General features: G+C 38.1%; 1 protein-coding gene across 2 annotated transcripts in view; it reads right to left on the bottom strand.

Moving 5' to 3' along the window:
• Window positions 1-3,619: 3,619 nt before the first annotated feature.
• The window catches only part of MYB (MYB proto-oncogene, transcription factor), a 33,900-nt gene continuing 20,088 nt past the window's right edge, over window positions 3,620-17,431 (bottom strand). For both annotated transcript variants that reach the window (XM_033103090.1, XM_033103091.1), the window contains 2 exons: window positions 16,595-16,702; window positions 3,620-4,896 (listed from right to left, as the gene is read on the bottom strand). In XM_033103090.1, coding sequence (XP_032958981.1) covers window positions 4,780-4,896; window positions 16,595-16,702 — 225 coding nt within the window. In that variant the 3' untranslated portion in view covers window positions 3,620-4,779. The remainder of the gene's footprint in view (window positions 4,897-16,594; window positions 16,703-17,431) is intronic.

Genomic DNA, 17,431 nt, shown 5'->3' with positions numbered 1-17,431 from the left:
GCGTGTTGGTTTTGTTAAAGGCTGACAATAGCTGAAGCACAGTGAAACCTGAGAAGTGACCACAGGATTTGGCAACATGGAGGCCATTGGCGACATGGCCAAGGACAAGCACGGTGGGATAGGGGCCACAAAGTTCATGTGGTGTGGGCTGCAGGAGGAGGCAAGGTGAGGAAGTGGTGACCACGGCCATAGACATTCCCTCAAGCAGTTTTCCTGAGAAGAGGAGCAGATAAATGGAGCGGTATGATGGTGATATGTGGTAAAGGGGGATTATATTTTACTGCTGGGAGGTGGAGCCTATGTTAATGTGACAAGAATGATGCAGGAGAGAGGAAGACATTTTGATATAGGAGGAGATGTTATCTGCAGGATGAGGCCCTGGAGGATACTAGGGGATGGCTTTGTAGAGGCTGCATGGAAGGGCTGGCCCGTGATTGCAGCTGGGGGTGCTCATCCATGCGAACAAGCGGGAAGACAACGACCTCAGAACATGTGCAGGTCTGTAGATAGCTGCGCTGTGAGACAGTGACTATTTCTATTTTCTCCTTGATGGGTGAGTCAGAGTTATCTGCTGGGAGGTGGGTAGAGATGCGATGGAGAGGTTTGAGAGGAAGAGGTGTGAAATCGTTTACAGCATGGAAAAAGGAATGTATTAGAGAATGTCTTCAGGCAGTAGAATTGCCTGAGTGCCCATCGGCAATTTGTCATCATGAATTTAAAATAAGACAAGTCGTTATATTTGGGTGTTTTCCTCCAGCAAATTTCAGATGTTACCTTCACTCTGTTGCCCCCTCCAAGTCCTACCCCTACTTTAGCTTGGCTTTATCTGTCCGTCCTGCCAGATGCCAATTCTGTGAGAAAGCTGTGCTGGTCCTCCAAGTTTGGATCTGAAGCTCTCCTTGGTCTCTGTTACCCCTACTGAGACCTGCTATAATTATCCACTTACTCACTTGTATCTGCCGTCAGAACAGAAGCTCAGAGTAGGCAAGGATTTTTTATCTGTGTTGTTCTGAGTTCTACCCCAAGTTCAAACCTAGCGCTTAGCACACTACAGGTCTTCAACACACACTAGCTGAATCAAAGAAGTATGGTCCATGAGGCAATTATCAGTGTCTCCAATGTCCATCTTAGCATCAAGAACATTTGCATTGAATGTTAATTAAAAAGAATTCTTACCGAAACACTAACAAGTTCCCTGAGATTTATAGTTCAGCTTCATCATGCTGCAGTTCCCAAAGTTACTATGTGTATTGCATCCAAGTCAACCTCATTTTTAAAAAGAGGTTTGCATTGTAGCCGGCTTCCTTTCCTCAACATTACCCTCTAAAAATGGTGAATAAGGAAGACTTTATTTTATAACAGCAATGGTTAAAGGAGAAAAATAAGCCCCAAAGTTGTATTTTTAAATGCACTGGAACACACCAGCACATCACATTTCATCTAGTAGAGAGTTTTCTTTTTTGAATTAGGAGCCAACATGTTTAAGGAAAACTATATCCCATATTTCCCACATACATTTGTATAAGGGGGAGAAACATGTATTTCAAGACCTGTTAGAATGATTAGGAATATTTTGAGAAGATATAACTTAGGTTTAAAGTTAGTTTTAATACAAAGAATAAGTTTAACACACAATCAGGGACAGGGCCTCGGTGGTGTGTCCCTTGCTGGTGAACACCACTGATTATAAGTTATTATAAGTGACCTACCTAATCAATGAACACTGAAACATTTACTGTGATGCAAGAATGCATGTAGTATCTCACAACATCTTCACAATACTCAACAACCTTGAGATGGACTTTTATCCCCAACAGAAGTAAAATAAAAGTGAAGCTTAGAGAGATTAAGTCAAACTCAAGACAAAATCACAGAGCTGGTAAAGGTCAGCGTCTGAATTTAAATAAAACTGGATGGGCTCCCGAATGGATTTTCTTTCAACAAAGCAATGTGGAGAGCCTCTTATTGAAGCCCTTGTAATGGCTAAGTTCCTTTCCAGTTCTAATATTGTATAATTTCTAAAGACACAAGGTAGTTCTTCCCTGCACATCTCTCCTCTTGGCTTATCAGTGCCATTAGTGTTTGGGAGACAACTCATAATCTTCTCATAATGTCTCTCCTTTTCTACAGATGTGCACATGTGGACGCAAGCTTTACACACAGTAACTCAACAGGATAACCTTTCTTTGAGTAGTAAGTAATACTGTTTCCATTTATTTTAATACCTGAATCTCTGCTGTGGAGAGCAGGGGGATTCAAAAAAATTACTAAAACAAATAAGTGTTTTAGAAATGCTTGTGAAATGGGTTTTATAAGAATGTGAGTATTTACACATAAAACTAAATTTACCCTTCGTTAGTTTAGGTTTTTAGTTTCTAGTTATTGGGTCATGTCCTTGTTAGAAAAGTAAATATTTATTTCAATCCTGTATAATTCTGAGTTCACTCTTACCAATAATTTATTTTAATAGTTATAATATGACCCCTAAGTTAACTCTGCAATGGCAATGCATATTATCGGCCAGATGAACATTTGACATACTACTTGACATGCATCACTTAATAATAGAAAGCATATGTATTAACAGACATTTCTATAGTGCATTACTTAACAAGAGTTCTCTTGTTAAGAATGAACTCTTTTCACAGATGAAGAAAAAAGGCTCAGAGAGGTTACTGACTTGTCCAAGTTCAAACTGTCCATAAGTGGCAGAGATAGCACCTGGAAAACACTGAGCAGGCATGAATATAAAAAGCTTCCTAACCCTGGGTGATGTGTTATTATCCATCAGAAATATGATCGAAGAATACGAAACAGTCTTAAAGACTAGTAATGAGGGGTAATAAATCCTTGGCTCTAGGAATACTAAGTGCATCATATATATGAAGATGAGAATTCAAAGTCTGAGTTAGAAGAGTGACTAAAGGAAATTATAAGGAACCTATATGAAAGGGATTTTCTAAGTACAGCGAAAAGAACACTGAGCTGAGAAATGGAAGCCAGTGGAAGTTTATCTCTACAATAGGGAGCTGGACTGGATGACTTGGCTGAAACGCCTTTTCCTTGCCCCAGATAACAGATAAATATCCTCTGGCTCTGCCCTGGGAGGCTGGCTGGCTGTCTTACTTCCAGGTGCTTCCTTCCCCTCTAGCTTCTGATTGGTTCTGCCAACAAGGACCCTTGGCAGAGATGGAAGGGATAGAGGAAGAAAAGTTAGGGATTACACTTGGCTCTCTCCCTGTAAGGTTTCTGAGGGTCACGGCCCCTCTCAAGGACTCTTGCTTTCCATGGCTCCTCCCTTGCACGGGGCAGTGTTCCCCCGAACCCCTGCCCACATCCATAGTATCAGCACCCTTGTACATGAACGCTCCTTGAATTATCCCAATTTGAATGCTGCTAGAACCATGACTGATACATTCTGGAAGATTCCTCCCAGCTGTCACTTTGCACATGATTATTTTGTGAACTTGGTTTTCTTGTTCTTTTTTCTCCGGAGTAATGATTCTTGGCTTCCTCAAGTGAAGTTCAGATGGTGTGCAAATTATTAACAAAAGAAACAGCTAGCTCCATTTCTTAAAAGTAAAGCTATCATCCACAATCACAAGAGAGAAGTCAAAAGTAAGGAAAATAAGGGCCATCTTTATTTCACTACAAGGCAGTAAGTACACTGTCATATCAAAGGTTTAGTGCCATCCATCTTGCACAAAATGTTTTTAAGGCAGCAACTGGTTGTGGATTCCTGGCTCTCTACCCAGTTGCAAACACAGGTTCTGTGCAGTCCTGACACCATACACTTAGAAATTGTGGGGTGTGCTGATCAAACACGTACGACTGAATTAAAGAACAGTGGGGCTGAATTGAAAACAAAACATAGGACATCAACAACATAGATCTCCCAAAAAAGAAGTGCAATGCATGCTCTTATAAACCAACAATGACAAGGAAAAAAAAACACAACCAATAACAGCAAAATCTCCCAAATAAGTTTTCCAATGTATTACAAAAGAAAAAAAAGTATATATATAAAAATATAAAAAGTCTGAAATACTAGTGCATAGTTAATTACCTAACACCTAATTTCTTTTCTTTCTGTCCAAAGCTTTACTGCCCGTCATACTAGCAGCATGTCTACAGGCTAAGACCATAGCAGCAAACCACATTTTTCATTTGGCATTTACAAAATTAAATTACTGAATAAAAATATAATTTCTTTATAAAACTATTTCATACAGTAATAATTTTTAAAGCAAGCTAACAAAAAAACTCATAAAATGGTTTAGTACAATAAATGTACCTCCAATGTTATTAACCATACATGAGCATTTACAATCTTGATTAATTATCCTATCATATTAAGCCAACATTTATAGTAATGCATTGTGTTTAGTGACTGAACAAAAGTAAAATATTGGAGGGCCTTTTTGTGTGTAAAATTTCAAAAACCTCATAACGAAAAAATACTGGTCTGTGGGGTCCTCTAAGATACAGATTCATCGATTTGACATTTAAAAAAACCACCATAAGATAGTAACATCAGTACAATTCATCACCTAACAATTTAGGTAAGACTGTTATCTATTTATTTTTTAAAAATCCTTTTAGTTGGGTGAAATCTGATAAGATTTCATCCACCTAAATGCACTTGGTGCTGCTCTCAACTGTTGTACCACAACAAATATATGTTTTTCTCCCATTCATGAAAAGTTTCATGTAGAGGAATGATATATCCAAAGTCAACTTGAAGTGTTCTGTAAACCATAATGCTTGTCTGGAAACATCTCACATCACCAGAGTCCGGGTTGAGAAGGCATTCACATATTTACGAGCCTGACCGGAAGCTGTCATCTGATCGTCCATCTTTCCACAGGATGCAGCTTCCCAGGCCCCACTACAAGGCTAATGGAGAAAAGAGAGTAACAGCGAGGTCAGGCAGGAAGCACACACTTTAGCCCACAAATGGAGTCCCACTCCCTGCAGAGTCAGCAGAGGAGATTTTGCCCTCCACATAGCAAATGGTAGACACCAGAGAGCCTTCGTCAGATAAAATCTTAACTCTGTGACACCCAGGAATCCAGCATTCTTAAGTGATATTAATTATTAGAAGTTATTTATTGCTAAGAGAAAAAGTCCTTCCCTAATAGTATCGTAGGTACAGCCACAGCTTCATACTTGAGTGCCTTTGTCTATGATAAGGTGATTTTACAAAGTTGGAGGCAGGAATGGGCATAATTCCCCGGGTACCTGAGGTAAGCTCTGGGCATTTACTCCTTAAGCAAACTGGTGAGTGCCTGAGACCTCTGAGTGAAGATCCTGTAGGTGCTAGAATTGACCAATGCCTACTAAACTTAGTAGATATTTTTAATACCAATTAAATAACAATTAACTTAGAAATATCTTTTTACCAGGATAGCTTTACTTTTTAAAGACACATTGGAAAATATAAGATGGAACTAATATCTAAGGGGCAGCATCCAGATCTAGGTCTATTTTTTGGCACTCCGTACACATATTCTCATTTGCACAGCACAACGAGCCCGTGAGGGAGGCTCATTTTCTCTTTGGTCGGGCAGGAAATGGAGACTCAGAGAGTGGAGATGACTTGCTCAAGGCCACTCCGAGGGCACCTAGTAGAGTGGCTTTGAATGTTCGTCTGCCCTCTTCACAGCCCTGGCTCCTGCCTTCCCTCCATGTTGCTTCAAACTAAAATACGTACTCTTTGTGCCCTACTTAGTTCCCAAAAGGATTTAAGATACTTACAAAATAAATACAAGATAATACGGTTTAAAGAGCGGACAAGGCAGGGTCACAGATAAATGTATGAAAAATAAATAATACAAAGAAGAGGTGATATGGTATACCAAACACTTGCCGATGAAGTACAGTGCATCAGCTCAATTTAAACCTCAACCTTGGCTCTGAGCTCTCTACCAGCCAATGCAAAGAAGGAAAGAGAAACGCAAGCAGATATAAGATTTGGCATCTGTAAGCTCAGAACTAAACCAGTGGTTTAAAAAAACTCAACTATTCCTGGTATTGACATCTAGGAGGAATTTTGCTGCCATGAAACGAAAGGATAAGAAAGACCACTGCTCTCTAGAGCCTCGGGTGTCCTTTAGGAGACAAAATGAACACACGTGAAACAGGTGGCATAGTAACAGGCAGTGTGACACGTGCCCAAGTGAAGAGTGGATGGGACACTGAGGAATTGCCAGGGCAATGCTCTAGGGAGAGGGCAAGAACAGGCAGGGTTTAGATAGACAGGTGAGAAAGGAGTTAACCCAGGAATAGCACAAGAGAGTCAGGAAGCTGCGATTTGTACAGTGTTTGCAGGAGGGACTGGGAGACAGGAAGAGACATAGTGCCAACATTTAACAAGTGCTTACTATGTGCCACCCACGCTTCCAAGTGTTGTGGATGTATCATCTCATTTATTTTAATTCTCACAAAACACATGAAGCACTGCACCTGCTTCACAGACCAGGCAATTTAAAAGGAAGAGAGAATTTAGGCAACATCCTCAAGGTCACCCAGCTAAGAAGTGATGAAGCAAGAGTGTGAATCCAGGCCCTAATGAGTGTAAGATGCTGCTTCCAACAGAGTTCTTATTAGTGGAAAATTACGGGGTCAGGTCAGCAGGGCCCTGGAATGTAGGAAGAAGCATTTAGATGAGGTGTTGAAGTCATCAGACGTTTCAGCAAAGAGGTTCAAGATAATTCTAAAGGAACATGGTATTTGTATGGTTATGGGGTTTCTTCACCTAGTGGCTGGAACAAAGTTTCAAGGACATAAGGTTTATAGTGCCATGTTTCTAACTTGTAAACCTTCACAGGACGCAGACTGGGTTCCTCGGCTTCTGCACAATCTACCATGCCCTCTCACTGCCAATGTCAAAAAAACCATCCAGGTTTACACATATTGACTATGAAGGCTCAGAGGCTCAACACGTAACTTGAAATACTACATAGCAAGATGGTTTATTGTAATGTTTTCCTGGAACCATGTATCACAAAGATGACAGAACAAAGATGACAGGTGTTCAGGGCTGACTTCTGCCACTGAGTCACATTTTATGTTTTGCTACACAAAAATCACCAGGGTAGTTATAGCATTCTATGAATAGTTCCGAAGAAGCGATGTTTCTTGAGGTTCAAGCAAGTGGATTAAATACACAGATTTCTCTGGTGTGTATCTGTCCATACAAATTCAACATTTTAGTTTAGTGCATTGCTTATCTGTTGTTGCTAAAAATTTTCAGTGCAGCTCTGAAACAGCAATTGACCCAAATAAAAAAATGAAACTTAATGTTATCGTTTCAGTTATTAAGCTTGCATTGGTAGTCACGGTAGCAGTGTGACATAATAACTACCATCTGCGAGTGAAGAGTTAAATATGGCGGATGTCTACCGTGGAGTACTAGGCAGCACCTAGAATCCATGGTGTGGATTCTAATCCAAAGTGCATGGATCTTAAAAACGAAGTGACTGAAGAAGCAGCAGAAGGAAGTATCTTCCTATACTAATATATGCAAATCTAAAATTACATAAAGATACACCACCAAAACCAAAAATACATACTTTGAAAGAATGCAGGCAAACAAATGGAGAGGGAAGAAATGAAAGTGAGACTAGAGATAAAAGTGAGGAGCAGGGAAGACTGTTTCTGTTTTTCTCTGGTTAAGACTTTTTCTATTTAGCTATACTTGAATTAATATAGAATTAAAATACTATTTTCAAACAGTGTTATGCTTGCTTTGGCTATGCCCCTTGGAAAAAGTCAAGCTCTGATCCTTGGCAATATGGTATTTAAGTTAATTCAGAATCCCCAAAATCTGTTTAGGAGATTCTAATACTAAGTATAATCAGTTTAATGTACTAGGGGTGCCATAAAAATGTTACAGGTGGACACTTTGGTCAGCGTTGCTCAAGCAGTAGTTCGCAGTAACCAGAAGTGTCTGGACGCTGATGGTAACCACTTGGAGCACCTCTTGTAATTGCAGAAATCAAATGTGACTTGTATACATATTTTATCAGTTATATATTGAGTAGTATAATTTTAATACAGTTTTCCTTTCTTAAAATGTGTATACATTTTTTTGGCACCCTCTGTATTTTCAACTTGAAATTTGACTGTGTTCTTGTTGGATCTCCCACATGGCTCATCATTTTATTCATGTTTGGCTCTTCCTCCAGGACCAGATATTTAAAACAAGGTCAATATAAAGAAGATACCATATATTTTTAATTAGGATTTTTGAGAAAACTTTTCATTAGCTTTTCCTAAGTCAAAATGGAATTTGCCAAGAAAGAAATCCAGTTGACCCAAATATCCAAAGTCCAGAAAGCAGAGCATTTCAGGGGCGTATAAGCCCTGAATCTTAGGGCCTTATGGAAGGCAAGAGGGCTTGCAACACCTGAATCTCCCAAGTAGATATGCACCAGGACGCAAGAGCCACTGTCTACAACAACCACTGTGCAGAACAAAAAGCCAATGGGCGACTGTGTGCAGGTACCTCCTTTTTTGTACCAGGAGAGAACAAAGCAAGCACATCTTATAAGAACGAATGAAAAAAAGTGGTCAGAGTGGACACACACCCAAACCTACAGCATGAAAGGAAGAACGGGAAGCCAAGTACTCAGGTAAAAAAAAAGAAACGCTCAGGCCCAATAGTATAAATGGCAGCTGCCTCCTCTTCTGCTATTTCCTTCTCCCTCCTTAACTTGAAGCCATGGGGCCCTCGGCCAACTTTTCAAGCAGAGAGAATAGTTATGACAAACAAGGATTAAATGTCTTTGTGCTGGAAGAAGTTTTTAATATTATCATGTAGATCTGTTTGCATCCTCCTTATTCCCTCTCCATAAATTTGAGTTTCATTTATGCTAAAGAATTGATAAGAATTACAGATTTCTGCACATGAATTCTTGTTAAATCACTAACCCATTGCACAACTGCAGACATGTCACTCTACCCAAATTCGTTTCACCATTAATAATCCTACCTCACATCCTCCTCCTCTTGCCCGGGAGTCATCTTGCTTATCCTGTAATCTGCCTTTAATTGCCCTGGGGCAGAAGTGAACTGTAAATAGACTGTCAAAGCTTTAACTGGGATATCCTGCTAAAGCACTTTAAATACTCAGCTCTTTTGTAGAAAACAGAAGAAGTAAAAGGAGACAAGACCATGTCCGCAGGTGGTTTTCTGTCAGAATTAGATTATCTTCACATTTTTCATTTAGAACAGGAATAGTTTTTTCATCATGCTGAACAACTACTATTATTATTGTACTCATATATCAACCTCACACGAGAGTTGCTGATGTCAAAAGCCCTGGCAAGTTACTGTGCTTTACAATTCACGGGCGTAATAATAAATGTGCATAAATCATAAAAAATGATTTTGTTAAACCAAAACAACTTGTGAGATACTATTATGTTTTTCTTGTTTTTAAGTAATAAGCAGATATGAATGGTGTCCAAAAGAATAAAAATGATCTGATTAATTCTGTTGAACCCATCTGTAGAACATAACTCCGAACTACAATTCACCAACTGAGAATTCCTTCCCAAAGGGGCATCTTTTTAAAGTGTATCAGTTACAAGAGATAACATAGACATCCTCAGCTGTGTCTTGAAAGTCAGGGATGAGTCTGAGATGAAATGCCACTAAGGTAAGGTTAACGGTTACCGGCATTGTCTCACACATACATGCCAATCTATGTCCCCACAAAACAATGAAACGCCATCAATTTCAAGGTTGCTAACTTTTCATAGAAAAGAACCCTAAAAGTCAGGGGACAGAAGGTCCAGTCAGTGATTGGAAGTTGCCCCATCCACCAGGGCCTCCACTTCCCACCCAGTCCTAAGTTAACAATTGCTAATGTGGATGGACTTTGCCTAAATTTGGAGTTTGTCCCAGGTATCTCTAGGGGTCTCTTCATCTTACATGTTTATAGGGTTTCCAACAGTTTATATTATATAGCCTAGGGTGTCACAAATTTTTGGCAGAATAGCTCTTTCCTTAGTCATATATTAGTTCCAGACTATTAAGATTAAGACAAGTGCCAAATTGCTCTAAAGTGGTTCTATCTTTGCTGGCTCGAGGAAGATTCAGTATCATAGTGTTTACCAAACCAAACAACATAAAAAATATCCACATCTTGTAATATCTGGGGCACGGAACTCTGAATAAGAGCTGGACATACCTTCCCCACTCATTTAGCCTTTCTTAGTTCAACCCCAAAACTGTATGTGGTAAACTTGCTTAATTTATAACATATATTAAAAGCAGGTTGCTGAAATACTACTGACAGCTATGTAAATTCTTGCCAGGACAACTGGAAAAAACTGACCCAAGGGGGGAACCAAATGAATACATACATATCCAAAGGAGCAGGTCAAGAGCACACTATACTAAGAAATGCCTGGAAAGCTCTGTCACATGTAGACAGACTGTTTCCATGTCTGCTGACAGGCCAACAACAGAAGTACCAGAAAAATAGAGAAAACCAGTAAATCTGTTTTTTTGTCTCCGTAAAACCAAAGAGATCTGACTATCTTTATTTCAGGAATCAGTTGAATCAGCTGTCTCTTTTGGTGACCCACTGACACACTTCTGCAAGAGTGGAACAGGGAATGAGAAAGACTGTGCTAGAGGAAATAATACACCACAGGGCAAGAAGACCTGGCCCTTGGCAAAGCCTCCTTGCCTGTGTTTCTACAGACAGGGTCTGCGCATGGCCTTGCCTAATAATAGATAACAGCAATGCAGACTGCCACGTGTGCTGCCATTTTGAAAGCAATACTATATCCATTTGAACTTCATAGCAACCTTGTATGATGAGTGAAGGATACACTATAGTTCCCAATTTATAGACGAGCATTTTGGCCTGAAGAGGTTAATGAATTAAAGACAATTAGAAAATGGTAGAGTCTAGACTAGATCCCAGGATCCTGTTGCTTGCATGCTAGTTTATTACACTCCTCAGCAATGCCAATCACGCAAAAAGGTTTTGCCTGATATTTCACAAGTAATTCATATAAAAATAGGAGTGATCCAAAACACATGGAACTGAAAAAGTGAGTTTCAATTGCTTGCAATAATATTTTAAGATTCTTTGATGCTGTGCAAATGTGTTTAAATAATAATGGTTGAGAAATTTACTTAAATTAAACTCACTGTTTTAAAGAAGTAAGGCCATGACAAGCCAAGTCAGGAAATTAAAATTTAAAGCTGTCATTCTGTGGTTACCAAAAAGAGGAAAGTGAGTTAGTAAAAAGCATATGAACACATCTTTTGCACTTGGGTTTTAAATAAGAATAAAAGGAAATTATAGTTTAAGAGAAAAACACAGAAGTTTAGAAAGCTTATAACTTACGTACAGTTTCAAATATACCGATGAAGATGTCTACCTTAAGAAATATTTAGTGGTAAAGTGTGTTTGAAAGTGTAAAGCAGTTTGTAAAGCAAATTGAAAGCATATTGAGGAAAACAGGCAGCTCTTTTCTCCTTGCTGAGGAAGGAGCTCTGTGCGTGCGTGTGTGTGAGTGTGTGTGTGTGCGTGTGCGTGCGTGTGTGTGCGTGCGTGTGTGTGTGAGTGTGAGTGTGTGTGCGTGTGTGTGCGTGCGTGCGTGCGTGTGTGAGTGTGCGTGTGTGCGTGCGTGCGTGTGCGTGTGTGCGTGTGTGCGTGCGTGCGCGTGCGTGCTTCTGCGTGCGTGTGCGTGTGCGCGTGTGTGCGTGCGTGCGTGTGAGTGTGCGTGCGTGCGTGTGCGTGCGTGCGCGTGCGTGTGTGTGCGTGCGTGCGTGTGCGTGCGTGCGTGCGTGCGTGCGTGTCTGTCTTGAGCTCTCCCAGGGTAACTTGTGAACAGTGTTCCACAGTGAACCTGCCTTTCCTGACCCAACCTGCAAGCTTTTTAGGATGAGTGTTGATTTCCTCTCTTGTGATCATTTTGAAGCGTCTAGACTCCGATCCTCTACCCCCACTCATTATGGGGAAAATGGAACAATGATCCAATGGGAAAATCTCACTTATTCTGAGCTACAGAAAAGACACAAATATCAAAAATGTCTCAGAACATTTTTATTATGAGTCCTTGTTTGCTTGTACAATCTAAAATTGAAGCACCTTAAAAAAATAAGAAATCCGACAATTATAAGATTATGCAGCTGCCACAAACTACTTTTGGAAAAAGATTAAGCATAAATAATTTTAAAAACAAATAAAATATTATTTGTGTATAATGGCTAACAATAGCCTCTATTTAAGCATTATAGTTTATGTATTAGGGGATAAATGGAGAGTTCTGAGTTATTAAAATTTATTGCTTCTCAATGACAACCCATATAACAAATGGGTGTACTTAGCACCCTGATTTTGGTGTCTACATAGCATTTCCCACTAAAATGATCAGCACACCTTGGGGAAATGGTTGATTCCAGACAGAGGAAGGAAATGTAGCTATTAAATTAAAGCCATTTAAATTAAATTAAATTGAAAATTCTGTTCCTCAGTAGCACTAACCACATTTCAAGGGCTCAGTAGCCACATACAACTAGTGGCTCCCATATTGGACAGCTGCGTACTGGACATTTCCATCATTACATAGGTCCTATTGGACAGCATTGGTCTAGAGAGTAAGAGACTTAAAAACCAAATGCAGTGTGTAAACTGTTTCAATTTTATAATAACAATGTTCTTCTATATAACGAATAATAACAAGGCTCTTTTCTGGATTAATGGGGAAATCTAAATGTAGCCCGAGAATTAAAATCTTAAGGAATTATTGTTAATAATGTGTGATAACAGTATTAGGTTATATATAAAAATGTCCTTATTTTTAGATAGACATCTGAAAGGATGTAAGAATAAAATGTTATATTATCCAGAATTTTAGAATGCGTCATTAAAAAATAGATGAAGTAAATATTGCAAAATGTTAATAATTGGTTATATCTAAATCATAGAATGTTTTCTATACTTCTATGTATATTTGAGATTTACTGTAACAAAATGTGAAACTCATAGCTTCTTGCATTCCTAATTTTAAAATATCAAATGTAATTTACATATATTTATTTAGTTGAATCATAAGGGCCCAGTATCTGCTCTATCTAAAGTATTATTGCCATAATTAAGTCAGGGATGATTAAAACTGAAATGATAGAACACAGAATTGCAGTTACTGTAGTTTTCAATAAACTGTTCTTGTACTTAAGTAAAGTTATTTAGACAATTAGATAGATAATCAATTGCACTATTACAAATGGCAAATATTTTTTTATTTTAGAAGTATCCGAATTTTAAAATATCTTAGGAATCATATTTAGTTGTTTTAATTAAAAGCACTATGATAAAAATATAGAGATTGGCTAACGTCTCACTTAATATTTGATTTACTATAAGTAGAAATTACAAAAGTTATAGGGTTTATGAGATATTCTTAAGTCGAATGGCCAGGTCATTTAACAAAGGTACAATATGTTCAATAATACCAGAAATCTGCCCAAGTAGGTCAAAATATCAGTGGAAACATATAAAAAAGCATTATGTTTTATATAAACAAAATTACCAAGTTACCTAAAAGCCTATATAAATACTTTGAACTAGGATTATATGAAGCATAGGCAATACATGTCTAAGTATTTAGAATCATTTCATGCATTTTCCAATTATTTATCACAAAAGTTTGAAACATTTTAGAACTCACATATTTCTATGGTATCAGAAGCTAGAGCTCCATGACACAAAACAGAGGAGATACTTGATGTGTACCATTCATTGATTTAATGAGTATTTCTTAAAATGAATTAGTTATCTATTATAGCAGGTTATTAAAATATATTTCAGCAGTATAAATCAGTAAACCATATAGTGCAGATAGAAGCATTGGCTCTTAAAATTAACTTTCAGGTCTCAGTTATTGAGTTTAGTAGAACTGACAAATATCACCTTCACCATGTGATGTACATAGATAGTTTAATCTCAGTATACAGATATTAGAATCTGTGAAGTGCCAAATACAACTCATTGATATGCTAGAAAATATAGATTAATAAAATAGAGCTACTACTTAATTTTGAGTTTTGAAGATAGTAACATTTTCACTAAATAAAATATAAACATGTTGGTAATAAAGTTCCATATTGATTTTTTAAAAATGCAAGAGCATTAAAAACTGTAATGTAAACATTTGAACATCCTATCTTTTGTAAATACAGTTGACCCTTGAGCAACATGGGGGTTAGGAGCACCGACTCCTGCACAGTCAAAAATCCACGTGTAGCTTTTGACTCCCCCAAAACTCAGTATCATCCCTCAGTATCCGCAGGGGCATTGGTGCCAGGAGCCGCGTGGATACCCAAATCTATAGATGCTGAAGTCCCGTATATGAAATGCGGCAGATCAATACATACAGTCTGCCCTCTGCATCTGCAGATTCCACTAACCGCGTTATTGGAAATACTGTATTTCATCTGAGGTTGGTTGAATCTGTGGAATCTGGGGATACAGAGAGCTGACTATATATGAAGGGTGCCAAAAAAATGTATACACATTTTAAGAAAGGAAAAAAAAAACTATCAAAATTACACTGATGGTAACCACTTTGAGCACATCTTGTAATTGCAGAAGTCAAATGTGACTTGTATTCATCTTTTGTTATCAGTATATATTATTACAATTTTAATACAGTTTTTTCCTATCTTAAAATGTGTATACATATTTTTTTTGGCACCCTCTGTATTTATGGAGGTAAAATCCACATATAAGTGGACCTGTGCAGTTCAAACCCGGCTTGTCCAACTGTACTGACAACTTGGCAATTTTATATAACATATACTTTATATCAGTACCATGTTCAGCTCAGTGGTTTTGGCTAAACACTGTTTGGTTAGGCCAAAAGCTTTTAGGATTTAATTTTAGAAAAATAACCAGGGGTTTTCAACTTACATAATGATAACTACTTTTGTAATGATAACTGTCCTCAAATATATTTACATGTTTGCTCTTTGAAATACAGAATGCCCTTTAGATATACTACTATAAATGTAGGTTGAGTCGCAGGCTAGGTTACAAAATATATGTAAAAATTAAGCTTAATGTACTAATAGTACTAGTGAAATTCTATGCTCTGGAAACCAAGGGCCAAGTAATTTAGGAAGGAAGAGGGAAAGAAAATAAGGATAGCCTTTCCTTTCTGGAGCCAGAATCATTGTTAGGGAAAACTTTTAAATAGCTATCTTTGCCCTGACTTTTAAATAGCTATCTTTGCCCTGACACAGAAAGCGGGTTAGAAATCTTCTAGAAATCTTCTAGAAATCTAGATTTTTAATCTAGAAATCTTCTTTCTGTGTCCCTCTTATGTGGGAGGAGTTCATTCTTTTCCTCATGTCCCAATTGTTTGTGATATTCTGAGTCTTCCCCACCTGAGGCCTCACCAGGCTTGACTGACTCAGGAACAACTCCAGATTCCCCACAAGGACTGACTTACCCCATCTACACTCCAGAGGATCAACAGTCCTCTTTCACCAAAGCAGTAGGATCAGATAGAAACCACAAGGAAAGCAATCTGATTGAATTAGGAAACAAAATGTGCCTACAGCCCTTCCAGCTGTATTTGTATTCCTTAACAAATAATGCTAAATATCACAAATACTTAAAAAGGGGAAGTTTTAATATTCTCACAATTTGGAGAGAGAAGGCCTATCGCAAAGAGAGAAAATCCCTTTAAAAAGAAAGGGCAAGCTCTCAAAGCCTACATACACACCATCCTTTTAAAGTGCCTCTAACTCACAGTACAAACATGACTTCCCACTTCTGAACCCCGGGTTCCCTGTGTGCTCCAGGGTTTGTGAAGTTCCCCTCAGTGTAGTTCAGGGGGACAGAAGGGAGGCCTCTGCAGGTGGCTGAGTACTGGCTTATTTAATGTTGGGAACTGCTTTAAATAATTTAGGAGTAAATTTGCATTCTTATTTACATTTGGCTCAGGATTAATTTGGATTTTGTTGTATTTCATCAACATGCACTGACTTCAGAGTTACAAGGGAAATCTCTTTTGATATAAAAACCCAGAAGCAGATGGTTAACTACAGGTTGGCCACACGACACTGACAGTTGACTTTCTTATTCTGGTAGTCCAATATATCATAATTATTTGCTAGCTAGCTCATTTCAAACTTCACTTAAAATCTAAACTAGCTACTTCATTTCAAACTTCATTTCAAATCTAAACGGTGTCTGAGTTTTGATGGCTTAGTGATGAGCATTAAAAATTTTTGGAACAAAAAGTAAACTATACTAATAAACATTTTATACAATATTGAAAAGCAGAAGGCGATATTGACATGTGTAACATATGGTCTTAGGCTCAGACACAGTAAGAAATGTTTCACTTCATCATGCTTTGGGAACCTGCTCTACTAAAAATTTTCAGTGAGTCTCATATGAGTGGCAGCAAGGAATTTCAGGAGATTTTTATACATCAAGAGTTGTTTAAAAGCACCACTCCTCCTTGCCTAAAATGTTGTGTAAAGAACCAAAACAAGATGACAGTTTTTCAGTGCATGACTTTTAAGAAGATACCCATGTTAGAATAGTAATTACCTGCAAGGGACTCGCCAAGGACCTGTTTTTAGGTACTGTAAATGCTTTGAGAACATTGTCTTCATCTTCTGATACTGGCGTCATTAAAACGGAACTTGTAAGAATATTCTAAAGGGAGACAGAATAATTTGAAATGTAAATGAGGTTGGACAATAGGAGAGCTGACACAATTCTGGCACTGGAGAGAGTAGATTACTATGAGGTGATACACATTAGCAGGGGAAAAAAAGGCAGGTGATTTGCCAGAAATTCTCTGCTCAACAAGCTCAAAGGAGAATTCAACTCTGTGCGAACCCAAATCCCATTGTGGCAAACACCACTAAAACAAAAAGCTAGGTAACATTTTGAAACAGCTGTCCCCCATAGTTCTAGGCATGTGATAAGCACTCAAAAAACATCTGTTAAATTAATTATTAAGTACATGCTTTTAAAAATGGAAGATCTACTAATCTCTGGTGAGAGAACTATTTATTTCGCATACTGGTACAGAAATATGTTAGAGCTACAAATTAGTGGTGGTATAGTATAATGGTGAAAAGTGTGGAATTTAAAACTAGACTTTCTGAGCTCTAACCCAGAACCACCACTTATTAGCTATATAATTTTGAGCAAGTGAGTAAACCTCCACATGCCTTGGATTCCCAGTTGGTGTAATGGAAATGATCACGTTACCAAGCTTGTAAGGTTGTTGAGAGGATTAAGTGTGTTAATGCATCCAAAGCTCTTAGAATAGTACTTACCCCTTAGTACATACTGAATCAATATTAGCAATTGTTATTCGCTTTGATTCTCCATAAAGGACAACCATTCACTAATTACAAACTTAAAAAATGGTGG

Source organism: Rhinolophus ferrumequinum, chromosome 3 (genome assembly GCF_004115265.2).
Source record: "Rhinolophus ferrumequinum isolate MPI-CBG mRhiFer1 chromosome 3, mRhiFer1_v1.p, whole genome shotgun sequence".
Lineage (NCBI taxonomy): Eukaryota > Metazoa > Chordata > Mammalia > Chiroptera > Rhinolophidae > Rhinolophus > Rhinolophus ferrumequinum.
Note: the sequence above shows the minus strand (reverse complement) of the source record. Positions and strands in the feature narration are given on the sequence as shown.